Source organism: Oxyura jamaicensis, chromosome 5 (genome assembly GCF_011077185.1).
Source record: "Oxyura jamaicensis isolate SHBP4307 breed ruddy duck chromosome 5, BPBGC_Ojam_1.0, whole genome shotgun sequence".
Lineage (NCBI taxonomy): Eukaryota > Metazoa > Chordata > Aves > Anseriformes > Anatidae > Oxyura > Oxyura jamaicensis.
The window spans coordinates 62,767,103-62,779,237 of NC_048897.1; the positions used below are offsets into that span (position 1 = coordinate 62,767,103).

At 37.1% G+C, this 12,135-nt stretch overlaps 1 protein-coding gene across 2 annotated transcripts in view; it reads right to left on the minus strand.

The window, feature by feature from the left end:
- Nucleotides 1-316: 316 nt before the first annotated feature.
- The window catches only part of GALNT18 (polypeptide N-acetylgalactosaminyltransferase 18), a 230,451-nt gene continuing 218,632 nt past the window's right edge, over nucleotides 317-12,135 (minus strand). For both annotated transcript variants that reach the window (XM_035327671.1, XM_035327670.1), the window contains one exon: nucleotides 317-785. In XM_035327671.1, the coding sequence (XP_035183562.1) occupies nucleotides 639-785 (147 nt within the window). In that variant the 3' untranslated portion in view covers nucleotides 317-638. The remainder of the gene's footprint in view (nucleotides 786-12,135) is intronic.

The following is a 12,135-nucleotide window of genomic DNA, read 5'->3' on the forward strand; positions in this document are numbered from 1 at the left end:
ATGTCGATAGTGTGTAAGCCATTACTTGGCTTCTCTAGGGAAACCGTGAGCCAAAATCATGGAACTTGTACAGCTTGTATTGTTAATGCCCAAGGAACTGGCATCACCTCTGAATCACTGGGCATGACGCATGCAGAGCTGCATAGCACTAGCCACCCTTTCCTCCCATGTGCTTTGGCTGCAGGAGGGCTTTTAACAAGTCTGGGGAAGACTGATACTTGGCAGACATTTGGAAAGATCAGGCTTGGGTTAATGAGAACAGTGAAACCAACACTTAATTTCCAAGCTGATTTCCCTGGAGACAGCTAGACAGTAATAGTGTTTGGACTTTTTTATTCAATAAAAGTTTGAGTTATAAATATTCTCCATTTGTTTTCTATTTACAGTTGTAAAATATTTTAGGATAGCCTACTCAACACCTCTATAAATGCCATGAAAACATAATTGTAAATTAAAAATGTCTATTTTCAGCCCACAAACCCAATTTCCACACACTCACAAAATAAAATCAAAGGGACAGAAAGGAGGGGAGAGAAGAAACTGGGAAGGAGAGTGAGATAGGAAATACAGTACAGCAGGCAACAATGCAGTATTTGCTACACAGTAGCAAGAGAAATGGGTAAAAAAAAAATAGTCTGCTATGATGACAAGCTTTTCAAGACATTTGTTATAGACCAACGCTGTCCAGTGCATTTCTGTAGGACAAGTTGAAATCCAAATTCATTTTCATTGTTTTCTTGCAATTCCAGGCAGCGCTTGGATTTTCGGTTCTGGATTGGACCTCCCTTTAAAGATGGGGAGAAAAAAGAAATGTTTAGATTGTGATCTCATAGCATTGCTACCATATAATAATATAGATTAGAGAACATTCCAGTGTCCATCTACTGAAGTCCATTGCTACTGTGAAAGAGTACTGTTAGAGACATGACAGGTACTAGGTCAGATTTGTAGTGAAGGTTCCTTCTGTCACAGCCTGGTTTAATCCTTAATGCAGTTTAGAATAGTTTCAATTGATTGGTTAGCATTTCAGCAACTGGGGTGTCTGGAATCAAGCTGCGTTTCTAGCTGTGCTCTTTAATGTGGGCCAAAAGCTTTCCTGTTTGTTTCACTTACCTAGCTTAGGGGCTATGCTGTACCTCTGAAACATGAGGAAGAAAATGCAAACGAGAATGAATACCTTGGCCAGGGATGTCCCATAAATAGGATAAAATGCAAAAAATAATTTATTCCTTGAATTCAGAAATGAACAGTCTTCCATAATCTTATGTTGTTAATCCTCAATATATACTCTTCATTCAGCCGTCAGTTTAATACTGCCATGCTGAAGGCCCTTCTCTATCTTCATTGTGAGTAGCAGCAAATGTTAAGTCATTGAGGTTATCACACAATTAACTATAGACCTAGAGAACAATTAAATAATCAGATAGATGACCTAAATTACATTTTTTTTCCCTTTTAATTCTGGCTTTTTATTGAGAGTTTAATCCTCTCTCCTATCTAGTAATGATAACTTGTACACATTGTCTGGGAATTTTCTTCCACGATACACAGCATAGAATAATTTACACAGTAGTCTGAAAGGCTGTCTGTCTCTAGAGGATGTTGGACATCCATCACAGAGAATTACTGGCTTAATCTGCATATCAGAGAATGGAGTCTAAGTCAGTACAACCACATTAGTACAGCTGAAGTATAGAAAGAGCAACCACATATTGAAATGGCGTATTTGTACAATGGCGAGTAATAGTTGCTATCAAAAAAAAAAAAAAAAAAAATCCCTCCAAAATCACAATAGCTTACCAGTTTGTTTCAGGTCCATGTTACAGAAAATCAGAAGCGTGACAGATTACTATTATAATCACAAGAATCTTTGCATAAATCTCACAGAAGTGCTGAGTTTGCTCTTCAGAGAAGGCTGTTTTTCAGGCAAGGGTACCTCATTCCATTCAGCACAAGCTCTGCTTCATTCAGCCAGGTGACAAGGGGGAGTCTCCTCTCCTCCTGTCACCCCAGTCATACTTAGTAAGTACTTTTTCTGAGAAGTGACATCTAGAAACATTTTGGGATTTGACTAGCTAATGAAACACAGAATTAGGTTTGAAAGCTGCAAGGTTTAAATATTGCTTTGGGTAAGAGACCGTTCCTAGAATAATCCACAGAATTCAAAACATGAGGCTCACATAAATTCTCCTTGGTAGGCCTACGTGCAGAATCTAGATATGATTTTCACCCATTACTTTGCTAGACAGCCGGGCATACACTAGGCATTTTAATATACCTCTTCAACAAAATGCTGAATGAACTGTATTTTTCCACTGCTGTTTAAGTATTATTGATATCCATATTAATAATGGTACTTAAATGTGGGTGTATGGTGACAGCATAAACTCTAAGCTATCTATAAGCAGCGTAACTGTCTGACACCCAGAAAATTCATTTGAAGTAGCTAGGAAACTAGACACAGCTTTATTATATGCTCTTTGTTCACTTACACCCCCCCGCCCCCCCCCCCCAAGTTACTGTGGCCTGCTCACTGAAGTTGGTGAGAGTTTTTCAAACAAATTCAGTGAGCTTTGAATCAGGGCCTGTGGAAATAAAACTCAACATAATGAATATTTTCTCTTTGACAAAAATAAACTTTTTCAGAGCTTCCAGCTGGTGCTGGACATGCTCATGTTTCCGTCATTGAAGTTAGTTCTGTATCTGTCTCAAGCATTTACATATATCAATTAGGCATTTTCTCAGTGCTGGTGTCTAGGACATCTTCAGCTTAGATCTTGAACAGAAAAAGCAAGAGAAAAAGTTGGTTCAGAAAGCCAACCAGCTATGGGAGAGTGTAGTTCAGGTCCCTTCTTTACCCAATTTTTGTATCTGAGATATGAATGTAGGTATGGTACTTCTAGACCTTGCCTGTCCTTTCTAACTCATTCGCATTAAGTGAAGGAACAGAATTACTTCTCTCCATTTTATGGAAAGCATGACAGCTAAAATGCAAGTGTTCCTTGGTAGACCTCTTCTTGCTTCTCCTCTCTGTCGAAATGCTGTGAAATGAACTCTGTGAGGTCTATCCTGAGAATTTTATGCTTATGAGTAGAGATTAGTAGATGCTCAGGTCTGGCCCTAGTGTGAAGTTATCTGTCTCTTCAGCAGCTGGGCTGGGGCATCTGCTTACTTTGTTGGCTGCATTTTGTGAATCCTATTCTTTGGTGCCTATTTTTTTTTCTCACCAAGGACTGTGTATGGGACTTAGTCGCCTAATTACTGCTCTGCTACCTAGAGCAAACTGTAGCACAAAGTCTTAAATACTGCCATGCTGAGTTGACATGTCTTTCTGTCCTTCCGCCTAAATCCTATTTGTTTCAATGGTCAAGGGTTTCTGTTACTGGAACAGGCCCAAATGCCTTCCACATCTGTTGAGGCTTTCAGGAGATAGGAAGAATGCTCACAGTGGAGACAGATGTTTCTCCTCTATTCTAAATCACGGAGAGCACACCTTGCTATTACCAGTGAATGCATATGTGTGAAATACTGTACTACTGGCAGCTACAGAAAGAGAGTATAAACCACTCTCAAGGACCCCCTGCCTTCCTTTACCTGATTCAGCTTCTCAGAACCAAGTGACTTAAGACAGAAAAAAGGCAGAGAAAGCTCTTCTTGATAAACTGTAAAGCGCTCTGTAGTGGCTACTTTAAATCACTCTGCTGAGTACATTGAAGGCTTCTGTATGGAACACAGAAGACACCAAAGTTAAGTAGTGGTTAATATGTGTGAGCTGAATGTTTGAGACAGCAGAGGTGCTTTTAAGAAGATGATTTTTTTTTTTTTTTTTTTTTTTCTACAGAAGAAAAACATAAAAGCTCCAGTCCTGTTAGAAATGGAACAACTCAGCTGGGGAGAGATGTGAGGTCTGTGCAAGAACCATGGCTTAATCCCACAGAGAGGGTGCAGTCTACACAGCTTTGGTTCCTTTTAGTAAGCATATGAATGGAAGAATTGCTCTAAAGTACAGGGAGAAGGGTTTGTATAGCACATAAAATTTCCTCTTGTTAGATTATTTAATTTTCTTGTGTTCATTTTTTCCTTCATATACTTAATGCAAGTCTGTCGTAGTGGCATTATTTTATTATCTCTAGGGTGATGACACTGTACTCACACTGTACTCACTATATGTTGCAAGGCCTGAATTAGCTGCATAATTCATTAAAGCACAAGAACTGCATAACTCCACTTCAAAGCAAGTAACCACATGATACTCACTGAAAGCTAATACTACATTTTGCAACTCTGGCTTAGCCTCCAAATTAGAGCATCACTGAATAGCTTCTGCAGTCTGTCAGCATCATGTGCATTTAGAATCCTAGAACCATATATAGATAAAAGGTGGTCTTTAATTCTTTATTTATAGCTATTTTAGTAAATTTGTGTAAAACTCGAGTCATATTTACCGCTCAGCAAAATGGCCTATTGTATTACTACACTTCAGGCTAACTGAATGTGAAAGGTGAATGGTCTGCCTGTCTGGTTCCCTTTATCATCCTAGTTAAGACCTCTACTTTCCAATTTAAAGGTGAAAATTTGGTAGACTAGGGTAATGTATTTTACAATGATACATAGCATATGATTCTATAGGCTGAAACAAGTTACCGAGGAATTCTGCCCAGTCGCACAGAATTAGGATTAGCATCACTGATGATGAGGGACAGTGCAAAGGCAGTAGAAGTTTCAGGTGGATAAATAAATTCAGGTCAACTATTTTATAAAAACATATTGAGTGTGACAGCACTAGTAAGTTTGATTGAAAATTTGATGGGTGTTACGGTGTGGGTTGAAACAATTTGAGAAGTACAAATGCTCTTTACTCCTAGTACCATTAGACCTTATAAAAATGATAGTGGTTCATAAGCGTACTTGTAAATGCTATTTCAAGTCATCCGTCCTTTTATGGCCAATAGCTATTGGAATGTGTGCTAACTCAGGCTCGCAGAACAGTGGCGCACAGTAATACTTTTGGCTTCCTTTAGAATTACTGCACTTTCTGCAATTCTGCCATACATAAGCAATTTCCTGTTAAGTCTTTCACTGAAGCAGAATTTAGCCAATACTACAGCATCTAACAATGCCTTGTGATGTGCCTGCAAATTCTAACATTGTTCAGTACAAGGATGTTTGGTAGGAAGTCCCATGTGTACTACTATGCAACTACTAACATGCTTTTAGAAAGAGCATCATGTTGAAAGTATATGCTTTTATATTCTAGGTTACAGCTGGAGTGATAACCACCTGTACAAAGTAATTACTCTTTATTGAACTGTCCTGTGGGTTTTGTTTTGGTTTATTGTGTGGTGGTGGATGCAGCATTCCCAAACCTTCCCCGTCCCATACTTGTTCTGCAGAGCAGCAGCGTGCGACAGGTCTCTCTGGAATGTTGGTCCTTGCAGAACCAAGCTTAGTTGAAAGCTTCCATAAAGTTTCACTAACGGCTTGCTATCCAGAGGGCTACAAATGGGACAGAACATCAGTACAGCTTGCTTTGCAAATACTAGTTATGTTAAATGCAGTTTTTTTACTAGGAACATTTGTACAGTGTACATATACCATCTAACTGGGAACTCCTGCCCCATCATACTATTGCTACTGCAGAATTGGTGCTATGTACCGTGTCACAGTCCTTAAACCTCCTTCAAAACCAGAGAAAGCCCTCTCTGACTTTATAACAAAAAAGGAAAAAAGAAAAAAAAAGGTTGCATTAGGAAATTTCTATAACATATCCCTTGTCAAAAAGTACTGATCAGTTTGTAGTAGTTATTTGGCCTAAAAGCTCCCTTTATGCTTATTTAGCGTTCATACTACACAACAGGCTCCTTTAATTGGGTGACATTTTTACTGATCAAAGTGTAAAATTGTTCTGATTTCTGGGTGTATTTCATAGAAGTTTACCATTGTATTTACTAAACTGCTTCAGTAAGAATTCTCTACCGTCAGGACCGAATAATTTTCTATTCCTTGTTGCTCTGAAGTCAGTTTGCTAAAGCTGTGTTTTGATGTATGAACAGCAAAACACATGGCAGAAAAGGCCAGAGATCCTGCATCATGGTTTGAATATTTTTAAAGGAAGGATTTGAATGTAGATATGTGGCATCATTAAAGTGGAATAAGTAATTCACAGCAACTAATTGACTTCGTCAATTCAGTCAATGTTTGTACTTGGCACAGCTGCCAGACATGACCCATGATGCTTAGGTTGTTAAAGTACGTGTGATGGGTTCTGTAAGCTGCAAGTTGCTGTGTTGGGTTTCAAATTTTCAGAAGAAAAATGTAGACAAGGAAAACAGAGAAGTGAGGGAAAACAGGGAAGTGAGGGTTTTGATTTAAACTGAAACAGGGCTCTATAGCCTAGAAATACTCTTGGGCATAAAACTTATACAGGATTTGGTTACCTGTAAAAATGAGGGGTATTAAATGAATGCTGCAGATCGTCAGCAGTCCTGAAAATGAACTGAAAGCTCTTTTTAACAATTTACTATAAGGTTATACCCATTTCTTACAGTGCCTAAACTTACTTTTGTGCTCATCACATATACTTAAAAAAAAAAAAAAAAAAAAAAAAAAAAAAAAAAAAGGTGCTCTGCTCTTATCAGCTTGCCTCACCATGTCTATTTCTGAAAAAAAAGGTCTTAGTTAATAAGGGGTGTGTGTATGCATGTACATGCATAGGTATTTACAAAGTATATTCAGTCTTGTATCATAAATTCCATATAGATCCTTGTATTCATTAGTCTCTAATTCTCTACTTGTACCTTAATCGACATCCTCAGATATTTACACGTTCATTCAACCTGTGAGGTGGAAACTCTGATCTTTACTACTGCTTTGATACATTTGAATCAAAGAATGATTCAGCGATGAGGTGTATATAAAATAGACCTTCACAACACATCATCTTATCATTTGTTTCCCCAGAACATTGGGGTAGATTTTCAGTGACTGTTTGTGTGCCAACTATAACTCTCCCAAAAAACCCTGCTGGATCTTCAGAAGTCATTCATCTTTTTTATGGTCACTTCGGTATGGATCATGCTGAAGTAAGAAAGTGGTCATAGGAGAATGTCAGTAATCGATGCCATGCAGCACTCAATGTATTATCTAAAGCTTGGAAATATTGGATGATGATACTGAGCCTGTAAGTTCTTACAGTTACATATAGGGTATAAGTGTATATATAATGCTAATATAATGGTAATTGCTTAATTCCTTCTGAATCTAAAACAGTATGACAAATTTTCCAATTCTTTGGTGCTCTATAAGTAAGGCAGATGCTATAATAAGATGCTATAATATATTGTTTCTTCAGATATTTCAAAATTAATTTTAACTATTTAAATTAAAATATTCCTCAGCAAAGAATACTGTTAGCTGTTGCTTTTCTTCAAAGAGACTTGGTTCCATTTACATTTGTCATGACTACTGTGAAAAGGTGTGCTTAACTGCTATTATGTGTATGAAATACTGTATACAGAAATGGTACATATTACAAAGGTATTGTCTGTCAGCTATTTATGTCACTACATATAGTTAGGCAAATGAGAATCTTTACCAGATACTGTTTTTAAATGTGAATTTATTTTTTCAGTCCTAACCAAAATTATTGTTGGTAAATGAACTTTTTTCTAAGGGAAACTGATTGCTAGAGTTGGTAATGTGCAACAACTGCTGTGATCTCTCCAGGTACAGGAAATCTATTGAATTAATTGTCGGTGTTCAATGACTGACAAGATTTTTTTTAATAGGCTGGGTTACTTTTAAGCATACTGATGAAAGAACTTTTTATAGGCATGCTGAGCTGATCATTTGAACAAAACAAATCTTGGCCTTCGTGAAGGGAGCGCATTAGGGGTCAGGAAGTGACTCCTCATGGTGTTACAGTGAACTGCCGACTCTGAACAGTTTGCGAAACAGCAAGCATTGACTACTGTTGGAGGAAGTCTGCTAGACAAGGTAATTAATCTAGTTACTTATTTTTACAGTGTGCAATATGGTAAATTGCATATTCCTAGGTCTTACCTTTTTGATTGATTTTGAAGAATCCATCACTTGTGTACATGTTGCTTTCTAAGGTTCTTTCTCCATTGCTAATCTGTGGAAAGTGTTTGTTAACATCCCTTTCCTCCCCATTTTTGAGTGTGCATGAGTATGCAGTATGAGGTTGCTAATGAACATCCTTTCACAGCATGCAGCACAAGGTCATGTGTAAGAGCCTGGTTCTTTCTCTTTTTCTCCTTATCAATGAAAATATTGTTCTAACATAGCATACCAAAAATTAATTTCCAGATGAAAAGTGCACATTATTACTGCCAACCTTAGCAGAGGGAGATATCTAGCTACTCATATTCAACCTAATGAGAAACTCCTTTCAACACTGTTAGAAACCCCAAGATTTTTATCTTTTTCCTAAGAAAGTGGAGATAATTATCCTTGGGCATCTTAACAGATTGCCAGTGATTTAGAGTGTTTAAACTAGAAAAATTATTCATTCCTATTGCTTTATGAGATGTAATTCTTACTAAAATGTAACTCTTCTAGAAAACAAAAATATTGAATGACGTTTTATTTTCTTGGGGGGTGGGAGTGGTGTGTTTTACTAACCTAGGTTTTCTAATCTGAATGCTTAATATGAGGGCTTACTAACTCATTTTTACCCAGAAACAGAACAGTTTGCATTGTCATTATATGCTTATGATTAAACCAATGGATAGAAAACAAGAAATAAATAGAGTGCCAACTGATATAAATTAAGAAATAAATTTTCACTAGTATTTCCATTGATGTGCGTATTCTAACAAGGAAGTTTAAGTTGGGCTCTTTCGAACTCTGGTCACAATACCTGGGTATTGAAAATAGCTTTTTCCTTAGTCCTCACAGAAAGCTGTAAGGTGATCAGAATTGATACTGGGAAAGGAATTTCCTTGCAGCTGCAGTGCAGATCTTGCACAGTATACTCAGACAATAATGAAAATAAACTATTTTTTGTGTTATACTAGGTATCGTCACTGTCAGATTCATGGTACCAGACTTGATGGCCTGATCATCTCACAAAGTAACAAGCAATATAGCAATATATTCTTGTCACATACGCCATCATTGCATCCTAATTTAATTGTCTTCCAAGTGAAAATTTTTCTAAAATATTTTCTATATTTTCATGTTTAATTGTTTAATTTAATTAGGATGTTATTTGGTAACCAAATATTGCTTACATACTTAGTTCTCTTGTTTCCTTTGGAATTAAAGATGCAACTTATACTCATTTGATCAGGACAGAGTTAGGGTTCTTTTGTTCTCTTCTTTTTTTTTTTTTTTTTTTTTTTCTTCCTAACTGAGAAATTTGAATAGATGTATGCTAAAGGTAAAAAAGTTCATCCATCTATCTCACAGCTGACAAAAGCAGAACCCAAGAAGTGATTGGCTCAGTAAAGCAAAGGAAGATCCAAGATCAGAGCTCAGACCTCCTGAAATCCAGCAACTTCATTTGGTAAGTGGTGGTTTTCAGTTAAATTATAGAAAGCATCATGGGTCTGACCATTCTTTTGTATGTCTGTTGGCAGCAGCTGTCTTTGGCAATGTTTGGAGAAATCCTATCTGGACATCAGAAATTTTGGAATATTGGGTAGAACTAGAACAAATAATTTATTTGTTAATAAAGGTGGTGTTGAAAATTAATATGCTAAAATATGCAAATAGGGTATATGTTTTCAAGGAAAAACACAGTATGCATTAACTTTCTTTTAAATTAATTCAGCACAAGTGTCTTTGGAGCTTAAATGCAGTCATCAGGAGAGTAAATACTGCATAATACGATATACTGAAAAAGGCTTGAAATGTACCTGCTAAAAGCTCCTTTTACTGCTGTAGTCACACAAAAACTTCTAGCTGGCAAGTTCTGTACCTTATTTGCAATGACTAAAACTTGCTAATGGAAAATTACTCCAAATAGAAGACTAAACTTATACAAGAAAACATTTGGGTTGCCATTAGCTACGTCAATAACTGCAAGCAAATTTAACATCATTATTCAAATGCTATACTATATAGTAATATTTGTATAGAGGTTTTTTTCTGCATGTGAATTATCTGCTTATACATTCTTGTTTTTTTAAGATGAAGTCAAGTACTCAAAATAGAGAATTCTTTCAGATTTTTATGCTTCCAAATCCATTCTGCATAAATGGGACTAAAGAGCTTGTAGGCTTATAACAAGACATAGTTCAAGCAGTCTGAAAAACAAATATTTTAATATGCTTGTTTTTAAAAGGAAGTATTTAGTATGACAAGAATATTGGTTAAGTTGCACATGAATTAGAGCTAAAGCAAAAAGAATATAAAATCATTTAATACCACTTTCTCATGTCTAAACAGCACAACAGTTGAGGTATCTTGTCCTTCAGCTCTAACACCTTGTACAGATGGTAACACTTTTGCTACCCAAAGTAAAGCATTACATGGAGGCAAACTAGGGTAATATTTGAAGACAGACAAAGAACAGCTAAGAGTAGAAAAAAAGTGCTGTTGATGTACTGGTCCCATAAACTAACACAGCACTGGACATGTGGAAGTGCTCTTTTGTGGCTGAGGTTTAAATCTGAGCACTTGACAACAGTGGTCATATAAAATCAGATAGTCTCAATAAAAATACAGGGTTAAACATAATTTGTTGGCTCAATTGATTGAATAATTAGGTTCTGTTTTTCTTTTTCTTTGTTTCTCCTGCAGTATCAGTCTGTTTTTTTTGTTTGTTTGTTTGCTTGTTTGTTTTTTTAATAGGATCACAGTCACTTTCTGTTCTGAGCTGCCAGGCAAATATCACTGCGAAATCGTATAGCTGTATGGCAATACAACATGTCTTAACTGCAAATACAAACTAAGCGTATTTGTGTCCTTTGAGGTTCAGAATAAATTCAAATTCTTGATAAATTAATGATGCTGTTTTTCTATCCCATGGCTCTCATAATGGAAAAAATGGAAGAAGTTCATAGGGATAACAATTTGCAGGACGCTCACCATTGCAATCGCAAATAAAATAGCTTCACAGAAAGAAAAGAAGAAACCAAAGATAATTACTGAGATTTTTCTCACACAAATAATTAGGTAACAGGTAACTTTTTAAAAAAGTTCTAAGATAAGACAAAACCATTAAACCTTTAACAGATCATCTTCATTAAAAGATACGCATCTAATAACCTCTACCCTCTTTATCTACATGAAAAGTAACATGCTTACTGCCTTGTATCAGCAGCGCTGCCAGCAGCATGTCTGTGAGCCACACAGCTTAAATCACTGGGTTTGTCACCACAGGTCACTCATGCGATCTTCTGATAATTTGCTTATATATATACTGATATACATACTGAGGAGGAAGTCCTTCCAAGAACGCAAGTACCAGCAAGAAGGTGCTTGCTATTAGGTTTAATTTAAACAACAAACAAGATTCAGTTCACTATCTATTCATAATTTCCAATTTAGAGATTTGAGAGTGCCATCAGATGAAAAAAGAAAGTGTACAGCTGCTGGAAGGAGGGTCAGGCGACGAGGAAGGAATACAGGGATGCTGTTCGTCTTTGTAGGGAGAAAGTAGGTGTGGCCAAAGCCCAACTAGAGTTGAAGCTGGCCATGTCTGTGGGAGACAATAAAAAAGTTTTTTTAGATATGTGAACGGAAAAAGGAGAACCAAAGAAAACATAGGTCTGCTGCTTGATAGGGAAGGTCTCCTCACAGACAATGACATAGGCAAAGCAGAGCCGTTTAATGCCGTCTTTGCCTCTGTCTTCAACACTGATGATGGGCTTCGGCACCCAGGGTGCCCTGAGTTGGAGGACCTTGACAGTGGGAATGACAAACTCCCAACGGACTCTGAACTTGTATGGACCTGGATCCATGCAAGTCCATGGGTCCGGATGGGATTCATCCCAGGGTGCTTAAAGAGCTGGCTGATGTCATCATGGGACCTCTCTCAATTATTTTTCAACGATCTTGGGAATCTGGAGAGGTCCCAGTAGACTGGAAGCTGGCAAATGTTGGGCCAATTTTCAAGCAAGGTAAGAAAGAAGACCCTAGCAATTATAGACCTGTCAGTCTCATGTC